Source organism: Prorops nasuta, unplaced genomic scaffold, assembly GCF_024137725.1.
Source record: "Prorops nasuta isolate Cenicafe-Biocafe unplaced genomic scaffold, Cenicafe_Pnas_1.2 PNAS00002, whole genome shotgun sequence".
NCBI lineage: Eukaryota > Metazoa > Arthropoda > Insecta > Hymenoptera > Bethylidae > Prorops > Prorops nasuta.
The window spans coordinates 2,907,075-2,934,541 of record NW_027116799.1 but is presented as its reverse complement, the minus strand read 5'-3'; the positions used below and the strand labels follow the sequence as shown (position 1 = coordinate 2,934,541).

Below are 27,467 nucleotides of genomic sequence, written 5' to 3'. Positions count from 1 at the left end.
GAGAAATTCGATATTAGCTCTAATGTCCTTCCCTCGAAGGGTAAGTCGCATAGAGAGACGTTTAGAGGCTTCCTGCATCCTGTTCCTTACAATTTAATATATCCATCTCTCCATTTTTGTATTATCTGCTCAACGACGTTACAGAATGTATGAGATTTCATTCAATTTATTAACTTTTGCATAACTTTTAAATATTTTTTTTACCTCAAACTTGTTTTATGAAAATCACTTATTTCCCACATTCAGTTATCCTCAAATCAACGTACGTTTACACTCTTGATAATACTTTTTTAATTTTCGCTAAATTTCACAAAAGTATTAATTTCTTCCTACACAAATTTGATAATACTAAAATAATGACAAATAATTATTTGTCTTGATGAGAATATAATAAAAATATATTGGAAGCAAAAGTATACTTATAAAAACAATTCAAAGAGGATACTACTTTGTAGGATGGGTGCATAAAAAATAAAGTACATTGGAGAAGCTTTAGGGTATAATAATGATGGTGTTATAGAGAAAGTTTGGCAGTTAATCTACATTATAAGGATCGTCACGTAGTAAAAGAAAGCCGTAAGTGATTTACTGAATAACAACAGTCAAACTTTCCATCTCCAGAATAATCCATTATGATTGATCGGGATCGAAACTGATCGTTCTTTCTTATGGATTTTCAAACTCCCCTCGGTATTACTTATTTACACAAGAATCTTCTTCTCATCGACGAATGGTTACTACGACATTTTACCAAAAGAGCAAAAAAATATAGCTATCTTGTTATTTTTATCCTGCCATTTGACGCCAAAAAGAAATCCAACAAGGGTTTCAAGGTGTCCTTTCATTTATGAGAATTCACTAGCACGTACCACCAATTTGGTCCTAACTCGTTAGATTTTTTTTATCCAGTAGAAAACGAGAAACACAAAACTAGAATCGAATGACAATTTGTTCTTTTTTTGTAGTAGGAATAATAAAACATGAATAAACCGTAGATAACGTCCTTTCATTACAATTAAAATTATTCACTGTAATAATTGCAAATTAAGACTAGCCTTGCAGAAAGAATGAAGATATAAAAGAAAAGTGAGAAATTGAAGGAAATCCATTAATAACAAAAATTATTATCGTAACAATAAGCAGACCATTAAGAGGAATCGTAATTAAAGTGTGAAAATTCTAAATATTTTAAGTGTCAGTTTCCTTAAAATTATGATTTTTCTGAAATAGATTCTACGTGTCAAGGCCAGTAACCATGAAACCGCTCTAAGTGCTGAACTCGTTTAATCTCATTTCAAGGTTCTCTGCAGTATTCCCAAATATATGACGTTACTATAATAGACAACATAGTTTTACTATTTTCCTGCAAAAAGTAACAAAAGCCACATAGAAAGTTTGGAATTTCTATTCTTCAATTATCGAATTTTTATAAATATGTAAAATTTCAGGGTGAGAACTATTGATAAAAATTGACAACTAATTTTTCGTTCATAGTTAGAATTTTTAGTCTCGCTAGAATCAATAAATTTCAAATAGAATGTAGATTAGGGTATGTCAGAAATCAGAGAGGCTGAAATTTAAGAGGAGGCATGAAAATCCATTGAGACTTACCATTCGTCGGTTGATGGTGCTCCCGATATCCAGGATTATTTATCGTGGTCGACCTGGGATCGGAAACCACTCTGATCTTGGTCGGATCACCACCACGTCGAGCGTAAATACCCTCGTAAACAGCAGATACTAGTACCCCGAAATTTAAGGCGATTGCGGCCAACTATGAAAAACAAATAAACAAGAAGTATAAAACACTATTATAAATGCACGTTGAAACATAATTAATTACAACGATATAAATCAGTTCCTTTAAAATATTACGTTTGAATCTAAAGGAAAATAATAATTTTTGTTCTTTTTAAAAATTAGACTATGATGAATAGGAATGCAATTTTTGAGAATAAATAAGGTAAAGAATTTTTTATTTTCTACTTGAAAGATTTTTAAGGAATTTACATGTATTAGACTGTAACAGAGTCATTACGGGCTCTAAGAGAAACTGTTTTAATTATAGCAAAACATTATTTGGTGGAGTAAGAACGCGCTGGTTTCATTGTTTCAAGACCTGTTCCAGAACATTAAATTTAATTTCTTGGGGTTACCGGATGACAACGACGACGCGTGGTTCGGGCACAAAACACGTAACGTAATGTAACGTAACGTGATGTGTGTGGTATAGCGTAGGATGGGGTAGCGCATAGTTTAATGTTACGTGGTTTGGCACGACATAGCACGGTGTGATATTTTGTTGAATATAATGGTGAGGTTTGGCGTGGTGTGGCGTGGTATGGTGTAGAGCCGTCTGTGAGCCTAGAATTAATTAGGTACAAAGAAAAACCGCCATTATCGTTTCCGCTAATTCTTATCGCCCCAATAATTAATCTTCTTTTTCCCACACCTGATTCATTTATAAGAAAACTTTTCAAATATACGAACAACTTCGTTATCAAGCTTATTTACCTGGAAAGTTAACGTTATATAGTTTTTCCAAAATAAAAATGCTCATTTACAATTTTGTTCAATTAAAAACGTTTTAAAAACTATTTATAGTAAAGTACTCGGTCGTGCAATTTATTTGTGGAGAAACAATTTTTTAAGTAAATTTGTGTTCACGTATGAATAATTTAAATGGTTGTATAAACAGTTGGTGGATTTTTCAACATTATTTTCTCGACTGAAAATTAATGAAAAGTTTGTGCGATAAAGAAGACTGGTTATATTCGTGAGATTACTGTGGCGATACAATTTAAGATTCAAGTGGAAAGTTTAATCTGTGCTAACTGTGGTATATATATATATATATATCCAGAAACCCTGTAAGTGTATCTGTAGAGTCCATCCGTTTTGGCTTACAAGGCTTAGTAAAGTTAGTCGCGCAAAGTGCTTAAGTTACTCAGTTAAGTCACTTAAACACCACAAGATACTTCTGGTCTAGGAAAGTCTATGATAAATGCACACTACGATTATTTGAATCGAATGCGATACTATTATTACTAATTACTAATTCCAGATCAATTTTCATGAAAAATGCTCAACGTTTGAGATAAAATTTACTGAAACTAATTAACTATTTTAATTAAAAAATGAAATAATACAAATTATTGTAGAAATTCTCGAAGTTTGAATCAAAGAGAACGAGAATCAAAAATATTTTGTTGAAACAAAGTCGTATTTTTTGGTCAAGAGAGTTCTTGCTAAAATTCTCAACTGGGACAATGGGAAATCCTATTAAAATTCTTGAAAGCATTCTGAATGATTTTGAAATCTGGGTAAACAGTGTGTTTTACCTTGCCCCGTTTTTGCCTGTTCCGCCTATCTAGTTCAATCTCGTCCTTGGCCTCTTTTAAAAGGCTCCTTTTCCTCCTCACTGGCATCATGATGCAAAATCCAAGTAATATCCAATTGCACTCACGACAATTCCTCCCCCACCATTGAAAAAATCTCTCCAATAAACTCCCTCAAGATTTCATAAAACTCCACAATTTTGTCCAATTTATTTAAATCTCCGGATATTATATCCTCTTATCACAATCACAGTCACAATCATTATCTATTACCAAATCATCAATTTTCTAATTATTCCTCAAATTAGCCCTAAAATTCAATCTCTCTGAAAAATCTCCATTAACACTAAACTTTGATTATTATTTTCAATAAGTAGCTAACCCTACTCTAGGATATTGTGTTTACACAAGGAAATTCAATATTTCCAAACATCAATCAAGCTTCAAGTGCATTTAGTAGTATTTTAAGGGCACAGTAACGTAACCCAATAGCAGATGCAATAAGATTTGTGAGAAACTTGCAGGGTTACGCTCTTAACACCCCTGCTATAAACTCGAACAGCTAAAGCACCCTTACGACTACATCAACATTAAAGCCACTCACTCTTCTGTCACGATAATTTTTCCAACGAGTTAAAAAAACTATTCAACGCGCCACTTTAAATTAAAGAAACAAAAAACTCACAGACTGGATTAAACGTGCAATAAAAAAATAACAGATTTTTTATGAATCGCGACATATGTCAGAGGTTGCACGAGGGGAGAGGAGAGAAGTACAAGAAGAAGAATTTTCAAAGTTTAACCCCATAAAACGTTTTATAGTGCAATCAGGGGAAGCACCGGAAATCGTGGAGTGTTTTACACCCATGGTAGAATTTATGGTGGCCACGAAGACTGTGAATCGTGACTATAGGGGAGGGGGTGTAAACGAGTGGATTTTGCTGGGAATTGGGAGAAAAAATCGTGCAATGGTGAAAAACAAGAAGGATAAATGCAGAAGGAGCAACGTGGACGTTCGGCACCGAAACGTTTACTGGGGACCTGACTGAGTTGTCTCATTGTTTTTAAAGTATCCGCGAGTACGCATTGCGCATACTGAGAACTGTCCACCCCTCCCCCCTCCATAGCTTTCGTCCGATCCCTGCAAGATTGTTCAGGGGACTCGCGGAACACCTGCGAGTCTATCAAGTGACCTTAAGCGCTTAATACTCGATCGTACACGATTCTACGCGCCTTATTCCACACTCACCCACACCCAGAGGTAGGGGAAGTGATACAGTGAAGAATTATAAGTGTAGCTATCCAGCTGTCGACTTGCATACGTCATATGAACTAAACATTTTTTATCTTTCTTTTCTTCGATTCAAATTAAAATATTTAATCGTTAACGTAGGTGTAATTTTTTATGTTCTCAAATTTTTATATAACACACACCTACACCCACAAGTAGGAGAAGTGATACAGTGAAGAGTTATAAGTGTACCTATCCCCAGCTATAGAGTTGCATACGTCATATAAACTAAATATTTTTTCATCTTTCTTTTCTTTGATCCAAATCGAAGTATTTGATCGTTAACGTAGATATAATTTTTTATATTCAAATTTTTATATAACACACTCGCAATCATAAGAAGGGTAAACGATACAGTGTAAAGAATTATAAATACAGCTATCCAGCTGTCTACTGCAGGTATACGTCATTTGCATTAAAGAATTTTTTATCTTCCTATTTTTCAATTCAAGTCCAAATTTTTAACCGTGAAGGGGGATATAATTTTTTTATTGAAATTTTTATACATCAGTTTCATTTCCTATAAATTTTTCATTATCTTCTTTAACTGCGAATAGTCCTTCAGATCGCCTACTCCACGTAATCTGAATAAATTGCAGTTACCCCCCCCCCCCCCCTTCTTTTCCGTCGATTTCCCCAGCTCGAGTAAGCCGATACGAGTGAAATTGTTTAAATTATATTTAGAGCCGCAAAAGTATGCCTTTTAGATGAAATTCTTATCTGATTAATCGAGGGCTTCGCGATCGGGGAAGCATCTGTTTCGAAAAACCGAACAGAGTACCTTAATCTTCCGGAGTATCTGTAACAGCTGTCTATATATACAGTAAATTCGTATTATATTGGCGGAATAATAACGATAAACTGTGTTCGCCTTATTTATTCAAATTATATTATTTATAATAAGCAATTATAAAAATTATTAGCTCAATATTTATCATAGAGTTTCATAATAATGATAATAATCGTGGAACGTAGCAATAGCTTCTGAATTTTTTATATTTTATTTTGTAAAAAAATTCGATTTGTTTCGAAATGTTACGATTAATTTTTTTAGAAAATTGTAAACAATATAAGTCTTTGATGGAGAAAATAATGATTTTAGGGGATGAGAGTCTGTGTAAAATAATGACTTTTCGTTTACGAGGTAGTAGATGGGCCAATTTACCGGAAATTGGAGCGATAAATCACCCTGTTGCGTTTTCCGGCTGAACATCAAAATCATTTGGTATTCTAAGGCAGCTAAGAAGCTACATCGAGAACCATTTTATTCCATTTGATGCGAGAAATTCCGATAACAAAGAGAAACTTCAGAACGAGTCTCGTTAAACTCAAACGAACAGTTCTTCTCGTAAAAGCTTCAATTAACGATCGATCTTTCCACAAAATGTCTCCAATTACAATTATAGAAATAAACTACTGCAATCGTCTCTTTACTTTGCTTAACGATGCACATTTTACTTATGGCGGATTTATGTAAAGTGATATTTTTTCAATTCTTATTAATAGCACAATTACTTTGATATTTTGCCAGATTCGTTTTACCTGTATTTTGTAGACTTCTTGGAATTTTTTCAGCGTTATTAACAAAAGAATCAAACAAAGGATATAAAAAGTAGACCGAATAAACAAGTAAAACGAATAGAAACCGTAATGATGAGGAAAAGGTACAAAGAAGCCAGATTCTCGTCCAATGGCGTCTCGAGAAGAAAGGAGCTTTACTTTCTTTTTTCCGGATAAAAATGTTAAAAGCATATTCAAATAACCGACGACAACTCGACATTTACCTGCATGTAAAATGCCTCTCCACGTGATATAACGAAACTGTTAGCTGTGTCGTCCGTTTGCAGTGCGAATAAACTTGCCGCGACTATTGCCAATGAAGCTGAAACAGAAAGAATGACCAAATTTTAATGAATACCACAAACATGATTTTTTTCGCAAAATTGTGATCGAGTAATATAAGCAATGTAATTTTTTATTATTAATTTAGATAATTTGCATATTACATGAAATCGTTTCATTGTAAAATTTCAGATTGTTTTTTTAATAAAAATAAATTAAGCTGACAAGAGGAGGAGTATCAAATAAATATTTCACATTCGGTCGACAGAAAATTCAGTACAAATAGAATCGATAAATAATTATGTTCTATAGCAGAATATATGTTACATTTAATTCACGATACGAAACAATATTTTTTTCTGTAAAAATAATAGCCTATAAAAATATAAATACTCAAAATCACTGACACATGCGATATTAGAAAATATTTAAATATGATTTTGATCAGTCATATATTTAAAAATCTTGAAGTAATTAAAGAATGAAATTGCAAAAGCTAACATTTTTGTTAATTAGGTTTATCATTTAGAACATTGCTACAAATTTTTGTGTAAAATTTTATAAATTCTTCAAGAGAACAAAAAATGTTTAAATTCTCTTATCTGCAATAGATCTTGTTTTTGATTTTGACTTACTTGCTAGTGTAGCAAGAGCAACTTTGCCTATCACGGCAGTGCTGTATGAGACAAGAACACGTTTCGCCGATGAGGCCATGGCAAGTTGCAAAACGGCAAGAATCACCAAAATTGCTAACAACGCAGATGCACCTGCAGCTGCCAGTCCAGCTACCCACACAGCCACTGAAAAAATTCGAAGGAAAAATATTAATCAATGTACAGTCCTAAAAATAAAAAATAACATTATAAAAATTTGAACTGGCACAAAGAATGAAAAAACGTTTGGTGATTAGTAATAATATATAAACTTCCATTGTTTAAAGAGGAATACAAAATAGAGAAACAGATGAACAATGAAAATAATCAATTATATAGTATATAATCATAAACAAATAAAAGACATAATTATCTCAAATTTTAAATATTTAATTTTTATAGCACTTTTCTATCGATAATATAAATTTGTATTGCAAAAGAAGTTAATTAAATTGATTTAGAAAAATCGATGAGGAACAACAATGAAAAAAAACAAAAGAGTGAAATATGCAAATGTCAGTATAGAAAAAGGAAGAACTTACGGACTGGTTGAAACCGGGAAACACCTTGACCGCATCTTTCCCTACCATAAAGTAGTAACTTGCACTGCCTCCACGGACCAAAATACCCTCTTTCCGCCGCTGAGCCAGCTGTAACATAAATGACGTCACCTTTGAAGAAAAATGCAAAACGACAGAGAATAGATAAATTTCTAAATAAAAATATTTCAATATAAGGAAACAGAAGACTGAAGGGAGGGGAGGAGAGAGTAGGAGGGGGGTAAAATAGTATAGCAAAAAGCGATAAGAAAGCAGCAGCGATACGTTTGACCGAGTGATGGAAAGAGGACGACTATAAGAATGGAGTAGCAGAGACTCGAATGTTAGACGAGAAATAGAAATACGTGACATCTTTGCGGTAGCCGAGCAAACGGGAACCGGAGAATCAGGTACTGAGCGGAGAAGAAGGAGGAAAACGAGCTCTCTCGACTCCACGAAACCGGAAGTACGACCTCGTCCCACTGGACAAACAAAGAAACAGGGACTTCATTCAGAGAATCATCTTTGAATTGAATGCAACGCTCGACGCCATAATTTTACATTTTCCATACTCCATTATAATTTATTGTTTCTATAGTCGCTTTAAACTCTTGCTTGCAACACCAATGATTCATGAAATTCAGTTCTTTATGTATTTAATAAAATCATAAAAACAACTTGACGATACAACTTATATTTTATTGTTACTCTTATCATCATTGATTACTTACTCAATTAATTATCTTATTGATCGAGTAAAAATAAGGAGAAAGTTATTATGAAATGGCTATCGCGTTACTTTTTATTACATCGTTCGCAATTTCGACTCGTATTAACAATAAACGCATGTTTCTTAGTTGGTTTCTTCGCTGCCTCCATTAAAGAATAGAAAAAATCTCTATTTGACTGTAAAAGAATGAGGAAACGACCGAGAGGAAATTTGCAATTCGCAATAATAGTGCGTTTAACCGAATCGTATTTTATTTCACTATAGTCATTCGTGGAGCAAATTCCGTTAAGTTTTACGAAGCCGCAGGTGCAGGCCACGCGTGTTGCATAATGCCAATTACACGCACCACGTGACAATAGCTTTTCCAGATATTAACACAATCGTATCTCGTGTGTGTACGTGCCATTATAATAAGCAGTGGCTAACTGACTAATCGTCCCCATGAATAATTCATGGTTTAAAATCATATTTGAGTAGACGAAAAAAGAAGCATGAAAGTTTATTTGTCGTACGTGTTTAACGAAGAAATTTTCAAGTGGGACATTTGTCAGTTAGAAGAGTCGAGACCACTCTTTTTTCCCCTGCCTACGTGGCTAATGAAGAAACTACAACTGGGACAACAGCTAGTTTATCGGATGACTATATTTTTCTCTCTTCACGAGATAAAAAGGGCGTGAAGGAATTATCTTCCGTGCGAAACTCAATTGCCCATTGTCATTCGGTCACTCCAATTACAACTGATTTAACACTGGGTTCAAAAAACTCGCCTGTGTGAGGCATTTCAGAATTTAAAAATAGGAAACCAATTGTACCTTTCTACATTTTTATTATTTAAGTCTTGGATTTTGTTAATCAATGAAGGCTTGTTTAATTACAAAACTGAATTAGTAAATAATATACGTGTTGAATAAAATTATTTGGTTAATTTTAAAAATGAAGGTAAACAAAAATTTTACTCCTTTTTTATTATTTTTCGTATTAATTATAGGATAATTCTCAGATTTTTTAATTACGAAGAAAATAATATACTCTCGATAACTGGTAAATTATCAGGGATAGAATAGGTAGAGAACGTGTGTTTGGGTGATTTTTGATTACGTCACGCTCTCGTCAAACTGAAAACATAAATTATATCATAATGGTATAAGTAATACGTTGATTCGTGAAACGTATCATCCGTCAATCCCTCGGGACAAGAGTTGCACGCGAGTAAAGATAAATAATTCATGACCATTGCCAGGCACTTAAATTCAAACGTGAACTATTTGCTAGATTTACTCGAGCCATTTGTGTGGAAACTCCTCGCACTGTCCACTGACATCCCGTTACTGTTCGAATCTCTAATAAGCAATGCTAATGCGAATCCGAAAATATGGGATTGATAAACGAAACCATTTTGCTGCAACAACATCCAATTATATTAATTTTCCAAGGCAATAAAATAAAACACCTCGACTGTAATTAAAGCCGAAAGTAACAGGTGCAATAATATGTTCAAATTAATAACAATATATATAGGTATATATATACACTACAGCAAAATAATTCTGAAATTTCTTATTTATTTAATTAAATAAAATTTATTTTAAACTATACATTTTCCTTTTTGCTTTTTACATTACACAAATATTTCCAGACAACATTTCAAAATTTAAGGCTGATTTTTAATTAACTAATTGTCAGTGGGACACGAGGGGGGGAAGTCTCGTTATTGAAGAGTAAACAGGGTTGATAACCGGTGAATCTTTCGACTCGTGGTGGGTAAATTGGTGGGGTGGGGGTGTCACGTGCAGTGGTGAGTATAATTATGTTGGGCAATAGTTACGGGGTGAAAATGTGCGAAGAGGCGCGCGTGGTGGTCGTTGCAGGTTATTTCCGTGATAATTTCTGGCTTAACTTAAGTTAGCTTAACCTGACCTGACCAGGCGATGGCGCGTAATTACTCGACGCTACAGGAAGCTCCTTTCGACCCTTCCGTTCGTTGTTTGACACACTTGCAAAGGGTCATCCAGTTCTCCTCATCGTCCTGCCTGATAATCGAAGCGTGAAGAATATTAATGCGTTCTTTGCATCCTCGTCACCTTTTATCCTCGCGAGACACGAATTTCCTCAACGATCTCTCTATACTAACTCCTCCCCCTTAAAGCTTCCGTATAAAGGAAAATAAAAATAATATTAAACATTAGGAAACTCTCCAATTAATCTAAGATTATTTACTGTACAAATTCGATCAGTAATATATCGATGTTCAAATATTGTTTTTTAAATTTTTTAATCTGCAAATAGTCCTTTTATTTCACAACCTCCCCCCCCCCCCTTTTCCTATTTTTTCCTGTGCTTCCCTTTCCTGTACAACTATCTCTAATTCTCCGACTCTTGTAACTTCTAATTCTCTTTCCCTCTGCCTTTAGCTTCTAACTAAAGTTCGCACAACTCCCATGGTAAACTTCCAACATGATCCTCCTATTTCCCACAAAAACTATGCTTAACCTTCGGGGAGTCGCTTTGTTTTACTTCAAAGTTAGGAAATCATTTTTTTTCATTTAGCCACTCTTGTAAAATTATTATCCATGTTTCTATATCAAGAATAATTTTAGTCGGAGTCATATCTACGTATGACGTCACATCGAGTCAATTTATAATGCATAATACTACACCAAACGTGATAAATTACTCTCAGCTGCACCAATTAAGCATGTGTTATTCGTCCAAAGAAAAATCAAAAACTTGGAATTAACGAACATCTCCGTTCAAGTTTAACCCTTCCAGACATTCGTCGATGTTACAGCGTAATTGTATTCTCGTGTACGTTGTAATGGAAGTCTCTCTTTTTTATGGAAAATTCTTTCTCATACTTAGTCCGAATCCACACTTCGTACCACAGCCTCGTAGCTGAACACAGTTGCAAAAAGATCCTGGTGCAATTTACAAGCTAGTCTGAAAAAATATTATATCCTGCTAAAACGAATGTCTCATACGTGTAAAATGTACGAGGAGCACGTTACACGATTAGAGGGAGAACAAACTATTCGAATTAAAAAAAAATCCATCTTGATAGTTCAAATCTGCTGTTAGAATGTGTGCAGTGATGTCGATAGCGATGACGTCATTAAGGCAGCAAAATCTTTCGGTAAGGATTAATTAACGTAACGAGCTACGCACGAGTTTCGTTAAAAGCGTGGAGGTGACGTCAATAATAAAACAATGGAGACGGAGTAAAAAATTGGAACTCTGCTTCGCGACTTATATTAGTCCAAGTTACAATGACGTCATCGAAACAAAAATTTCAGCAAAATCTGTTAATGATTGATGAACGCAGCGTATCAATCGTGCTTCTGCTTGGCTAACAGTGCAAAGGTGACGTCATTATTAGAACAGTTGACACCGAAGAAAAAGCAGGCTTGACCTTTGACCCCTTTGTGGCTCCTCTAAACCCGCGTGGGTGAACCAGGCACACCTATTTCTAGCATTTTCTGCTATAAGGTTTCCATTGTAGGGCGAAATATACACCAACGGAAAAAAATCACTAATGAATATTCCCCTCGGTTTCTCGTCGCTACCTTTTCCTTCCCTTTTTCGTCCCTTTCTCATTTCTCTTCTCAAGCTTATCTCGCATCGTTATAAGAAAAAAACAACACTCAGCCGGATCTCTCGACTCTCAGGATAATGGCCGGTTTTTTTAGTCTTTTAATAGATTCTGAAATTCCAGTGGATCCCCCTATTCACTTTTTCCTCATACTCGTTTCAGTATTTCATGGCCAATTCAGAGTTTAAATTTTCAAAATACACTGATTCGTGATATTTCTTCGGTATTCAAATTTGTATCTTTGCGTTAGATATTACATTGATTTTTATTACTGAATAGATTGTGAAATTTCAGTGGATCCTCATATTCGCAATTCTCGTTATACTCGTTTTAGTATTTCATGGCCAATTCACAGTTTAAATTTTCAAAACACACAGATTCGCAATTTTCTTCGGTATACAAATTTGTGTCTTTGTGTTAAATATATATTAAACTGATTTTGTGTTGCTAGATCCTATCAGTCGCGTTAAAACTCGTAATTCTTTGCAGCTAGGAATTATTTATACCATACTTACAAAATTTCTAAAAACATTCCACGATAGAAAGAGCACAGTCTCGTTTTGTCAAAAGCCAAAGTGCTCCGGTTATTCGCTCTAATTGAAATTAATCGAATCATTTCATACACGACGTTTCTATGTGTACAATTTAATTTCAGGAATGCAAGGTCGTCGCGGATTCTTTCTGGTTAACGTATCTATAGCAAGGGAACAGCTTCGCAGGGATCTCGTTGGTCTTGTTTAATTTTGCTAGAAAAAATGGCGCTAATTTATCTAATTATGTCTTGTCGTGGAGTCGTTTGGCGCGATTTACTACAATAATTAGATTGTGCTGTGTAGAGTGCAAGGTCATCGGAGATTCCAATCTTGGTTGGGTGCAAGGTATGGTAAACTGGAAGGCGAAAGTAAGATGATAGTTGAATAGAATCGGGGAGAAGAAAGGGGGGGGGGGTCTCACGGCGATCGATGCTTTATCAAGTCGGAAGGATCGAACCGTGTCGAAGGGAATTCTAAAAATCAGCAGACCCTGTGAAACGTCACCCCCAGATACGCTTGACTGATAAAAGACCAGAAAACTTAATCGTTGCCTGATAACATCAACCCATTTACATCGTCCACTCGGAGAAGCTGAGATCCCTCTCTTTCGTAGTTTCATCCTTCATCTCCTAACAGTTTTTATCCTTTATTATTATTCCCTCTTGGAAAGTCGAGCTAAAAAGGGATTTAAAAAAAATTCTAGGCAAATGAAGCTTTTTATCCAATTTTTATCTAAAACGATTAAATTAATAAGAGTTGGCTTCATGAATATGAAATAAATCTGGATCCCCCGAGGTTTTCATAATTGCATTTAATTACGCTTATAATTAGAGTTCGTTTTTAGCACTCGAACGTTAACAAGTTGCAGATTAACTTCTAACACGTTTCTTCGCTCACTTCTTTACCGATTCTTTACGAGACGTCAGCTTCGAAAGCTTCTAAGATAACATTTGCCAACCGTAAACGTCAGAGTTTCCATTTGCTCAGAAATTTTAGCACTCCCATTTATCAGGATATTTTGCAGAACAGATAAAATTTCTTGGAGACTCTCCTGTAATATATTTATAAGTATTTAATCCTACAACAAAGAGAAGATGTAAGATAATAAAGTTTATACAAGGATTACGCGTTACGCAATTGATTCAAATTTATCAAAATTTTCCAGGTATATTTATCTCTAGATAAGTTGTTTCGGAATATTCTTCGATTACATTGCTGGAATATCGTATGATAAGATTCTGGCGAACAAAGGATATAATAGTTTACAGAACAAATATTGCTTGAAAAAAATAACTAATTCACGAATGAATCCAATTTGCAAGAGACTCGTAGCAATAGAACTTCACGTCAGAAAAAATGTATCATTTCAACAATTACAGCACTACATTCCGTAGTCAGATTAATAATCTTTTAATAAGTTTTTAATGCGACATAAAAACTGCTTCCAATATAAGTTGACTGCACAGTGAACGAATATTCTGCAACAAATTGCCATATAATCCATGGACATTAATATTGCATGCTAGTTATGGGAAAACAAAACCACATTAAATGTAAATTATAATAAAAATAATCAGGTGAAACGATAAATTCTCATTAACATATATGAAAAATATATTTCAAAAATTAAATTTTGATTTAAATAGAAAAGGCGAGGAAACTTCATTGTTAAAGATCTGTTTTTCTATCAACAAGTGTGAGTGTGATATTTCAATACAGTATCAGTTGCTATAAATAATATATAAATTTCTCGTTAAGGTGGATAGAGTCGAGTCTTCGAAGAGTACGTCACTTGTATCATAAAATATATGCAACACTTTGTTGATGTTGCACCCACGTTTATCGCGGACAATGATTGCTCGACCTAGTTGCAAGCCACGCTTATTACCCACATCTGAACGTGTACATAAATATCCAGACCTCCACCGAACTTTTCTGCATCCGATCTAAGCAGCCCTATATGCAGCCGTGTAACAATGTAATTCACGATTATCCGTGGGCGTCCAACAATAATGATAATATTGGACGAGTCGAGATATCACCAGGTGATTTTATATCGCACTTGGCTAATTTGCAATGCATCATCCATTCAATTTAATCCCATTCGTTATAAATCTCCCGATCCACTCTCTTCAGCAACACATATTTATCATTATTGAAGCCGGATGTACTATTATGATTTTTCATTTTCTGTGGTGCTTGGAGTTTCTACTTTTGTTAAATATATTTCAATGTAATAACACAGACATACACATATAACGTGGTTTTGTGTTAATTAATTTTGTAATGAAAATGTTTGTATATATACGAATTTTGTTAATTAAGAAAATTGTCTATGCGTTGATCGAATTGATATTAAAAATTGACAAAGTTCACGTTACGAATGGTGAAAGTTGTTAAAGCTACAGTTATATTGTTGTTAAAATTGATTGGAATTACAGTAGGGTCACAGCTGCAAATTGGATAATTTGCTTTTCAATGCAACTTGGACAATTCGCTTCATAATTTATCTTTCGCAATAACTTAAATCAGTCAAAGACAACAATTAACTAAGTGTGTTAATGAGTACTTAAAGAGAAAAATACAATAATAAGGTTGTTAACGTTCGAAAATAAAAGAATAATAATCAATTTGTCCTTTTATTTTCAACGAATAGCAATTAAATTTTGACAATAAACCTTGTGAATTTTTATCGTTCTATATTCTTTCCTCCGATCTAAAATTATCTCAAATAAATCGAGAAATAAACAAATAACAAATGGGGATTAAATTGTTCCACGAGAAACGTCAAGATTTTATACTTTTTCAGTGTCTCGAAGCATTATAAACGCGTTACGAAGAGGTTGACTGAATCAGCCAGTGGTTGAGAATGAAATATATCCAGTTTGAAGAAAAAAAGGGGGTTATTGGGTGAGATTGGTAGAATCGAATTAACAACGGACCTTGAATTTTTATCGTTTTATATTATTTCCTCCGATAGACAAATAAATAAATAAAAAATAGTAATAAAATAGTTTCGACAAAAACGTAAAAATTGTCTACTTTTAAACTACAACCGCATTACCAAGATGTAGAATGATTCGGTGAAATGGTGGATTATTATTAAATATATCGAGTTTGAAGAAAAAAAAAGGGGGTTATTGGGTGAGATTGGCAGAATCGAATATTGTGCTGCGCGTCAGGATTTGGCGTGAAGTAAGTGACCGATCAGTGGTTTCGACACGCGGAGAGTTGAGCGTGACGTGAAACGTCAAGGTGGAAACTTTAGGATTGACATTTCACAGTATTAATCGGGGCGGAATGAAAGATCGATGGCGATTGGGCATTGGAGAGCTGCTCGGCTGTGTGGCTTTTGCCGTCAGCACGCGCGCCACAGCGACGCGACGACGAGCCACGGGACGATTTTCTTGCTGGCTTCGCGGCTTTAACAGTTGCGGTTCGAGGCAGAAGGAAAAAAGGAAAAAAGGAGAGAACCGTAGAACAAAAGAACAGAATCGCCTCTGAAACTCGAAACCGCAGCGGCACTCCGCACTACGGTTTATCAACTTTTATCCTTTATTGCCCGTCCAAGCGAGTTATTAAATTCCACACTGATAAGGCCCTTTTATGATTTCAGCCGTACAAGCGAGCCAATAGTACGGAAAAGCGGCCGGATTTTTATTCAGTCTCGTGCACGCGGAAACCGTCTGTTATGTTTCATAATGAGAATAAAAAATCACATTTAATTAAGATTCAGGACGATATTATTTATGCGTCTGTCCAATTAGCAACGCTCACTGGAATCGCCTGAAATTGCCTATTTAACTTAATTGGATGAGAATAGAAAAAGTTTCCAGGCGGATTTTGCAGAAAGTGGCAAGTTCTTGTTTGACTCGACTTTTTTCAGTCATTAGGGGCATTAAAATCCTATTATGGGGTATCATCGTTTTTCAACATCCTTGATTGCGTTATTGGTTAGAATTGAAATTATAAGAATATTCTGCTTTAACACCTTAATACTCTATTACCACCACGCGAGAGTACTTCTAAAAATAAAATACATTGCAGAGGATAATATCCTTTTCAAATATATATTTTCTAACGAAGATGGATTAATGTCACCATAATAATGAACTTATGACCCTGTTATATATTGGGTTCAACATTGTGTTTAAATTTAAAATGTGCAAAGGGTAATATCTGCAGGTTTAACTCTTAAAGAGCATACTAGGATGTTCAAAATCCAATAGTATTGAAAATTCTGTTTTTGTTAGCGTGGTGAATCTATTTTGTAGAAAATGATAAAATAAATCTTTCCATAACCAATAATTTAGGAAAAATGTAATTTCATATAACAATGTTAAAAATATAAGGAATTTTCAATTCTGCACAAAATTAGCTAGTAAACTAAAATTTTACAGAATATGACAAATTCATACAGCACTTTAAAGGTTAAATATTCACTACTTTGTTGCGATTGGTCAATGACACCTAAATACCCTTATATCCCTACTAAATATTAACGCTGACTCAAACATTGTTTATAAACTATAAATACAGTATATATATAGAATAATCATCCGCGATTACGCAATAGACTCGGATGAAAATGAAAAGAAAATATTCCGGTGATTTAGGATCGTACGTACATTATGGTTGGCGGTAAATAAAGTCGCGCGACGTGGTTGCTACAACGAAAGTAGCACGCGGCTAGCCACAGTGATTGGGAAAGGTAAGGTAAGGTAAGGTAAGGTAAGCTGTGTGTTGCGTGGTTAACTATTCAGTGATACGATACAGCCGATATAGTCCCTGCTACGCTGATAGTAACCCGTACCTTACGTTGCTCGCCACTATAAGACCACGCTGAGATTCGATACTACCGTAAAACACACGACTATAAGAAAAACTTAACGCAGCTTCCTCCCCCCCCCCCCTCCCCCTCCCCATCCCAATCTAAATTCATTTCTTCCGCCTACGTTTTAAATATATTTCGCAACGTAACGCGATATCGAAGCACCGTGAAAAATAAAACTGTCTATACACATATATATATATATAGGAAAGTGAAACAAATGTGGGATTGAGATGTGTAAATATCGAGTCTCGTGAAAATTGGATAGTGGCAAAGGGCGTTAAAATTGGATAATTAGGGATTTTTTTAGCTTTTCATATGGGTGGTACGAATGAGCTATTAAATCGAGCAAAGGAATTGAAAGCAATTTTCTGAACGAAGCGTTAAATCGGGAAAGGATCGATGGACCGTGGAGCGAGGCTCATTTCTGCTGCAAATGATTCTCTCGCTTCCCATCAAGGTGGAGTGGGTGGGTCGGGGACACACGGTGGGTTTAAACACCATTGAAAAATGTGTCGTAGAAGCTCCCATTCACACTCTAACGGGCTAAATAATTAAATCGAAGGAAGATTGCGTGATTACAGTCCCACATTGGCCTGCCATGCTAATGTTACATCGTCGGACTTCTTTATCCGTGAAACTACACGTGGCGTTCGATTCATTGTTTTTGTACAATAAACTATCAAAAAAATATCTACGCTTCTCGATAAAATCTTTGAGTCAACAAGATTTTTTCTGCATTGCTCGTGAAAAATTATATATCAATAAATTAAAAAATTTGTAATAATTAAACTGGGAAAAGTAATTAAGATTTAGTCGAGTGAAGAGTGCAATAATTTTGAAATGGAAGGTTTGGAAAATTTGAAGGACGAGAAGAAAATGGAAAGATTGGGAGGAAGAGAAAGGAGGTGGGATTATTTATCGGTACAATGGATAATGAAGTCAGTTGCTGAAAGTGCGTGTAACGCACGGGAAGAAGCGGAAGAGGGAGGGAGAGATGGATATATGTAGAGGGAGAGGGAGGGGGGAGACCCAGGCGAGTCGAAAGAACTTCCGGTGGCTGCCACCCGGAACACGAAGTTGCTCGAGCGAGAACACGTGCAAAGCTCCACGAAAAGAATCGCCTTTTCTCTGTATTACAGCTACTTCGTCAACATTTTCATCTCCTCGTCTCTCCCCTTCGTATCTCGGTCAAAGCACAGGCTGAAAAATGTTGGTATCGCTCAAAAATTCAATTCCACTATCAAATATCTCTCTCTCTCTCTCTCTCTCTCACCTTTTCTTTCCGTTCGCATACCACATTCAACACGAACCATTCCTAACTCCACTCCCCCTTCGTTCAGCACGAACACCTTTTCTCTCCAGCACCCAAGGCGAACGTTCTCTTTCCTCTTCATTTTCCCTCCTTATTTTTCTTCAATATTAAAACCAAGCGGTTTCTTTTTCCATCGTCATTGTAAATAAATACTCGTTTTTTTAAATATTCAATACACTTAAATGTTAATTTTTCTGTGTACCTACTCTTTAGTCATATATATATATATATGTATGTATACACTTCTCTCAGGACCTCTCCTATCTTCCCCATCGCATTTTCGACGTTTTTAGCACTTAAGGCGATTTATCTGGTAGACCCTGTGTAATCGAGTTTAATCATTAATTGAAGATACATGAGGATTTTGATGCATCGACTGGTGAAATCCAGTGAAAATGTAGCAAGTAAATTGGTACGATACAGAGTGGAAAGATAGCGAGTGGTAATTCGTGTCGAGCATCACTGTCCCATAAGTTTCTATAGGATCTATAGCTTAGGGGATTAAGGGACGTGACGGTAGAGAAGACCTCGCGCAGAAGGCTTTCGTAGCAAAATATCTTGTTCCTGCTCTCATTTTTTCCCCTATTATCCTATTCTTCCTCCTTCCTCTCTTTTGTTTCTTACTCATTCTTACTTACCCCCCCCCCCCCTGCCCCTACACACACATACACATTGACTTAAGCAGCTTAAATCCTGCCAGCAAGGAAGGATCATTCCTGCCCTCTGGCATTCCAGATTTTTCTAAATTCCCATCGTTCATCCAACGTCGTAAATAAAATGTGTAGGATCCACATACGCAATTGTTGGATATACATGCCATCCTTCATTTTTCTGATACGAGATACTCGCAATTTTACGTGGAATAAAGCAAACTTCAGCTCCCATTTGTCAGATGATTTAACGCTATACGTCCTTTGTTACAATCGAAACCAACAGCACTCTATACTTATTCGTATGTATATTTTTACGTATCCTATTGCATCTCGATTTTGTCAAATACGATACAAGAAAATAACCTACTGAGTTCTGGATTTGATCAAAAAACTACATTTTTCATTATGTATTTTTAAAACCCTTGTCTTTTGCAAATATAATTAGTTTTTGTTACAAAGGAACGAGTTTATGAAAACTGTCAAGAGGAATTAGAAATCTTAACGTGTCGATTTAACATGGCTTTGTCTCGATCCACTTGGAACAACCTGATTAAAAATCATTGTACATAAGAAAAAATCTGATATATTCCTCGACAGCTTCGTTTCTCTCTAAATTATTTCCATCAATCTTTTCCAATCCGTTTCTTAATTCCAAATTGCAAACTGGACATACAGAAAAATAAATTTGTTGTATTCGCACGTATTATTTATCACAAGAGATCGTTCAAAAGTAACAGGTTAATGAGGTTTGTTAAAACAAAAATGAAAAACGATAACGAAACGATCTAACATGGTTGTCTCTCGATCAAAAGTTCTAAATATCTCACTCGCTATCGTTACTAGACAATCTCGTATATTCCAAGATAGTTTCTTTCCTCTACGTCATTTCCATCAGTCTTCTCTAATGCAAATACAGACGCGCAAAAAAATTAAATGCGTAATGTTCGCATAAAATTTATTATCAAAGATCATTCAAAAGGAACGAGTTAATGAAGTTTGCCGAAGAGAATGAGAAATTGTAACGTTACGATTCAACATATGGTTGTCTGGATCTGGATCGAATCGTGATAAACTCGTATATTTCGCGATAACTTCTCTTATCTACGTTATTTCCATCAGTTGTGTCTAATGCGTTTCGCTAGTCTGAGATTGCGGATGCAGACTGCGCAGACCCACTCGAGCGCCAAGCATAGCTTCCCGCAAGCAAATAATTTGTTGCCCGCCAGGACGATCGCATTCCACAGATCGACTCTATCAATTCTACTGGTTTCCCCAGTGGCACTCTCCGGCCTCCGCTGGGATCACCATTTCCCCACAAAATACGAAGCGACAACCAATCCTAATCCCAAAACCCTCGCTACTCATCCTGCAATTCCCTCTCCATCCCTCGTGCATAATAACCAACTGCCAAAATCCAAAATACTCCATTAACATGATTCTTGAAAAATTATACAATTCGGAGCAAGGCTCTTTTATCAGTTTTATTCGTATATGAGAGGAGAAAAATTATTCACAACATTGAAAAGATAAATAAAATGACGAGAGTGAAGAATAATTTCTACAGAGTCGTTATCAATGTGAATTGGAGTCTTTTTGGTCGAGTTGAGAATACAGCAGCGTCGGAGGATCGTTGGCTTCCAGAGGTGAGATAGGAAGGGATGAGTCCCGACCAGAAGATAAAGTTTAAGCCGCGGGAGGAACCGGTCGCGAGGACGTTGACTTCCCAGTGCATCGTTCTAACGATTAACTATCCTAATGGCACCGATCTATGTTAAATACGGACCATTATCGACATGACATCCTGCGCGTCCCAGCTTCACGATCGACACGAGCACGCGAACCATGACCTGGACGAATACGCGTCATGATCATTGGGAAACGATACCCATGCGCTTCCGCTCCGATATCTCGGATAATACCAATGGAATTCGCTAATTAATCACGCTATTCTACGGTTCTCTGTGTCATAACAATTTTTTAATTCCTGTTAAACCTGAGAATATTAACGCCAGAAATACACCAGATATAGATTTTTTTATTCCTTTTGTTATTTGTTAATGACAATGTAAGGTTATGTTATATAAAAAGATTAAATTTAATCTGAAAATAAAATCTGAAATATCCTTGTGACAGCGTTTTTTCATTTTGAGTATGAGGGGAGTACCCGCGCGATTCCCCAGACTAGGGAATTTCAGAGAACAGTTATCTTTGATCAGACTGAAGATCTTTCGAGGAATAACGATTTAATGTGTACGCAGAAAAGAATCTTCAAATTAGAGAGTAAATTACTTTTACAGTCCATTAATGAATCGTTTCGTGTTTACCTTGATATTTGTCGTTTGATCGCACGACATTGAGAGGTTAGAATTTTCGAGGTTGGGCAGCCCTCGATAAACCGGAAGTCCATTGCATGCTCGTAGGTGCGAAGGATTTATAGAGGATTTTTATGACTCGTAAAGGTAATCGGCTTATCTCTCGTCTATTCTTTCATCTTGGAAATTATATCTGACTCCTTGACGGTTTTCCTCTTCAGTTTTACGACCAACTTTTTCCTACGCGAATCGCTACTCTCGTCTGACTGCCTGCCACTTTATTTACGCATTACGAAAACCAGACAATGTAACAGCCCCTTTGAGCACCACTGAAATTGTAAAAATACCTTTGCTCCTTTTTCATCTTTCACGAATGGACCGTTTACCATCCGGGGATTCGTCTCGTTTGCTTTGAAACAGACAAATGACCACTAAAAAGCCAGACCATTAGGTTTAACGCGAATTAGCGTAGTTTATTGTTAACCTCAGAAAATTTCACTTGCTTCAATTTGTGGCACTGTAGAAATTTAGTAAAAGCCGTACTTTCTTATATAGTTGTGGTATTTGAATGCCATAAAATTTGTTTGGGATTATTTCAAACTATTTTAGTTTAGGATACGTTTAGGATGCTCCGAGAACTTACTTAGGATTTCTCTGGGACTAGTTCAGTCATCGTTAGCTACGCGCATCGCTAAAATTACGTAAACGTCTGATGGACTTTCCCATCCGTTCCTTTGTGAATGAATTGATGCCCACAGAACATTTCAACCTATTTTTAACTTTTCATTCTGAACGCTTCATACACTGACACGACTCTGGAGTTTCTTTTTCACATTCAGCCCCTACGTTTGTTCGCCTAATGCGATTACCACGAAATTATCTAACCTTTGTGCATTCTTTTTACTTACCTCTCACTCGGTATCCTAAGTATAATATACAAATTATTACAGATTCATTAAAACATTTTTAACGTCATCTTTTTCACTAAAGAGTTATTCATTAATATATCGAATACGTGAAATAAATGGAAGTTCGTAAAATAAATTGCCAAACCTGTACAAAGTGTATTATATCTAATAATAAATTTGTTTAACATTAAAATTTGTTTAATTATCAAAAAAATCTTTCCTCGATTAAATATTTCATAAGTGTATTATATCTGTCATCAGTTTCCAGTATAATTAAATTTTAAATTTGAGTCTTTCTATTACGACAACTAGAATCATTTTTATAATAACAATAATAGTTGTTTATCAAGCTTCATATAATAGCCGAACAGTTTTTATCGTAATTAAAGATTATGAAAGAGCCATGGAATGTCGAGCAGCGTGCGATCTCGACCTGATATAATCTCGCGCTAGTTGCGCATTCTACAAAGATTAACATTCAAAGCTGAAAGATCAAACAAATTAATTGCATAAACGCAAAAGTGAATTGTTTAAGAATAATGAAAAAGAAGTGCGAAGCAAAAACTGATCCAGAATCGAATAATTATTCAAGGTTAAAGAGAAATACACGTCAGCTTTGAATATTTTTATAAATAAATGAAACAAATCGAGACAAAATAATATATAACCCAAAAATGGTAAGATTCTTTTCACATGTTTTCGAAAAATAATTTTTCAAAGAAACAAGCATGCGCTTCGTAAGAAGGATAAGGTCAGAGTTAAGAATTCGTGACTTTTGGTTGCAACAAAAATGTCTTCAGGATCACCGTGTCCTGCACAGAACAAGTTAACATTCTGCACGTTTCTCGATGAGTTTCGCTCACACGCTCATCTCTCGTACGAATTACAGTTAGTACACGTTGTTAATAACCCTAGGGACTTAATGAAAGCTGCGGGGAGGATGGGAACGACAGCTTTATATACGTACACACACAGCTAGACCTTCCTCCATTTATCCCTTCTCATCTTATTTACCTTCCGTATCCTCCTTCGTCCTCTAGAAACTCCTCCGCTCCCCCTGAAAAATCCTCGCGTGCCCGTGGGAAAACCTCGTGCATCGCGTGATTTTAGCAACCGCGAGGATCAATCCTGTCCGTGACGTAACATCAGGATCCGCATTTCTCTCGCGACTCGAATTATTCCTGCAGATTCCTTCGCCTCGTCTCGTCTCTCCCATCCTTATCTCGCGAGGCTACAACTATACCTGTCATCTCATTCGTCTAAGAGTCATCCCGCAAGACCACGAGTCCGCACGATCACCTTTAATCTTCCTCGTTAACATTGCAAATACCTTGGCGTTTCCAACACGCGCAATTTTTCTCCATATATGCCGAAGAAGAAACGCAGATGCGCGACATTTTATCGATTCTTTTCCCACGTGGAGGACCCGAACGGTCCTTCTTCTTGGAGCAGCGATTTATTGTTTAGGAACGGATTCGTTCGATTCTCAGCGAGAATAATATGCGGAGCAAAGGTATAATTCTAGATTATCGCAGTGAAGCGCGTATTCCGGTAGAAACGAAGGAGTGGACGAATAGTCGCACCTCCGCCTTACGTAATTGAGTGTTTGCCATGCAAATATACACGCGAATGTTACGTGAAAGTATGCTTGACAGACTGTGTCCGCAGGCTGGAATCTGGATTCGCGTCTCCGTGCATCAATCTCCTCTTGGTACCGCCTGGAATCTTTTAAAGAAAGTAATAACCGATGACCTGGAACAAGCGCTATTCCCGTCCTTCCCTAAAATTTAGCCTCAACTTCCTACTCGATCCTTATAAGAGCATTACACTTTGGCTGAAATTCTTCAGTTCACCGAATTTTGTCATTTTCACTGCAAAATCTTTCACGCATTAACGTTAAATAATTTAACTCGTTTACACATGGTATATATACTGTTCGATGAATAAGAAGAATCGAGTTTATCGCTTCTAAAAAGCTATTTTGTTAATTGGTAGTGAACAAGAATTATTGTGATCTTAGCTGGGTAATATTATTATGATTATTTTCACTCTTACAATTGTGCTTGTTTATGTAACAACTCATTATTAACTAGAATACATATTAACACCCTTGACCAGAAGAGTTACCGAAGCATGAATGGTTTTACGGTTGCAGTAACGAGCGGAGTAAAGAATGTTAAGGTCTCGTTGATACCGACGCAGTTTCGACTCGTTAGGGACGGTAGAATTAACGGTAGCATCGAAATTTCTCAAGAGTCGTCGAAAATGTTTCGTAGGATGGTGTATAGGGGAAAGGTTTAAATCTCGGGCGATTTAATAAAAGCAAACAAGAAAGTTTTCCATTGAGCGTCGTTGGCTCAATGAGCACACAGCTTGCGTACTCGATAAAAAGAAATTCCAGCCTCGAAAGTTTGCTTATATATTTGTTTTCGTTGATAAAAGAAATTGTCACATTGTAATACTTAGCAGGACAGTGACACTCGTTCATTAGAGGACAAAACTTTTCCAAATTGCTTCTCATAATTAATTCATTAGGATCCCTGTTTCTTTATCATCGAGGTCCCCATCGAAGAAATTTCAAGGTGATTCATTGTTGCCGGAATAATTGGTAGGAGATTGATGGGTTTGGGTATAAATTGTCATCGGGAGAGTCTTGAGTGGCAGGACGAGAAGAAATTGGAAATTCTGGTAAATCGATTCCAGAGATAAAGGGAATGGCGTCTTTGTATAACATAAAGGCCCATTGTACCGATGAGGCAAGAGCAAATTGCATAAGTGGATCGAGATCTAAGAAGCAAGAGAGCCTTGAATCTATTACTAAATCAGCCAGTCGCAAGGACGCAAGGATTTCTCTTCCAGAAGGTATCCATGTGATGCTAACAATGCTCCATTCATCTCGATTTTAATGCAATATTAAAAAAACTGTAACTAATAATGTTGTATAATCTTGAAACTTTGAATCATCTCTGTAAAAGAAGCAATTTGCTACAGTGGGTCTTGAAAAAATTAATACGAATGTTTGCTTCAAGAGTAATGACGTTCCTTTGATGATGCGAGGGTCGAGATCATTAAGCGTGACACTTAATACACATTTGAGTTTCACTGTTCGAATTACAGAGTCGTCGAGGATTTTCTTCGGAATAAGGTCAAGTTTATGTGTCACGATGGTCCAGTGGGATGAAGATCGAGACTGGCTCAACCTCGAAAACCAATCCGAGTCAAGATCCTCGCCTTTTATACGACTCGAGACACGCTTCATTTCGAAATAACAAAATTATCGTGCAAAGAGAAATCTTGCATTTGCATTAAATCTTGGCGTTAGATGACTAATGTAACAACTATGATAATAGTATCATCTAACGGTACAAAATTTACACAAGGTCGATTATTGTCATTAAACCTATTTAAAGAGTTTTCCAATAGTTCTATAAATTCCTTTTTAATTAGCACAGAAACATATTTCTCCATTTTTTTATTATATATAAATAATATTCAAATTACATTTTAAAACACAAGACACAAGGAATAAATGGATGAAAACAGTGGAATCGAGTTTGATGGAAAACGGTGGTGATGTTAGACAAGTAGAGAAAATTGGGTGAGGATGGTAGGAGAAATCGGATGTTTTACAGTAACACACGCGTTGTTCCGTTAGGTGGAGACGAGCTGGCTCTTATTCGTGAAGGAGGCTTTAGCGCGGGCTATAAGTTTTCGTGGAGATGGCATATAGTTGAGTCTCGCGGGGGAGAGCACACCAGGTAAAGGCCGTTGCACTCGTGGACTCCGAGACTTCTGGCCCAGCATAGCGGTACTTACACTTCTCCCTTGTCGTGCACGCACACACGAACACCTGTTCGAGTCGTGTATCGTTCCTATATGCAATCCTTTCGCTTATGTGTTTGTGTTTGTGTGTTAGTACTTGCTCTTTCACTGTAATGACACGCGTTACCTTGAGACGAACGTTACCGTGTCTCTCGAAGAAATCAATCGCGTTGGAATTGATTGCACGCTATGAAAACCCGAATCGCGCTCGCGTTGCGAGAGAAAATTTCCATCGTTAGGCGAGCCGCAGGAAATGACGTAGTAACTGCGTACTATCGTTAAGTAGTCACTGCAATCCACCTAGTGTCCGTCACGTTTATTAATAATACACGCTTGTCCCCTCTTCCTTTTTTTTCCTCTCACGAGCAATGCTCTCGTATTTCATGAAAGGATGTCAAAAAAAAACTGACACACTCTTAAAAGAACACTTGGTTAAGTGCAAAAGCTACGTTTTTCAGACCAGCGAGCATTTTCACGTCAGCCGGAAAGATGTTAGCGACGCTTATATCCAGTTAGAATTGCAACTTTATTCTAGAAAAGAAGAATAAAGTGGAGTCTTGAAGAGTGATTTGTCGGATACTGATCAAATGACGGACTTTAATGACAATAATTCTCTGCATGATTGTCAGTTTGGTTTATTTAGAAATATATCGGTAAATAGCCAAAGAGGAATTATCGATTTTTAGTTAAACACACAATGGGAATATTTAAAATTGTTCTTTATTAATTAAATTTTCTGGCATCCCAAATATGAAGGGATATGCGTGCAATTTATGCACGTGCATGATGTTGATTAATCGTTGGAATACATCGATCGTTTCGAGTCTGCAGGCCAAGTGTAACAGATTTGCGTATGAAAAATCGTAAGCACTGCTTTATAATCGAGCGTTGATCAATGTTTCACGGAATAAAGAAAAAACCTTCTACGCAGCGCATTGATTTTAGCGTCAGAAATACATCAACCTGAAGTTGGCAGTTTTTAGTACAATCGAATACTTCACGGTTTTTCCAAGCGCGCAAGAACACGAGAAGCGTGTAAGAGTAAAACGGCGATTTCTCGCGCATGGAATCGACACGTTGGTGTGGGTCGCTAGAGATGCCGGTCGTTACACAG

The 27,467-nt window shown here is 36.2% G+C and overlaps 2 protein-coding genes across 2 annotated transcripts in view; one reads left to right on the top strand and one right to left on the bottom strand.

The window, feature by feature from the left end:
- The window catches only part of COX6B (Cytochrome c oxidase subunit 6B), a 52,856-nt gene that overhangs the window by 2,290 nt on the left and 23,099 nt on the right, over positions 1 to 27,467 (top strand). The gene's annotated exons all lie outside the window — the stretch shown is intronic.
- LOC136777923 (uncharacterized) overlaps positions 1 to 27,467 on the bottom strand; it is a 40,030-nt gene that overhangs the window by 8,848 nt on the left and 3,715 nt on the right. The window contains exons 2-5 of the mRNA XM_066734501.1: positions 7,667 to 7,774; positions 7,107 to 7,271; positions 6,414 to 6,511; positions 1,612 to 1,774 (exon numbers count right to left, since the gene is read on the bottom strand). Of these exons, the coding sequence (XP_066590598.1) occupies positions 1,612 to 1,774; positions 6,414 to 6,511; positions 7,107 to 7,271; positions 7,667 to 7,774 (534 nt within the window). The remainder of the gene's footprint in view (positions 1 to 1,611; positions 1,775 to 6,413; positions 6,512 to 7,106; positions 7,272 to 7,666; positions 7,775 to 27,467) is intronic.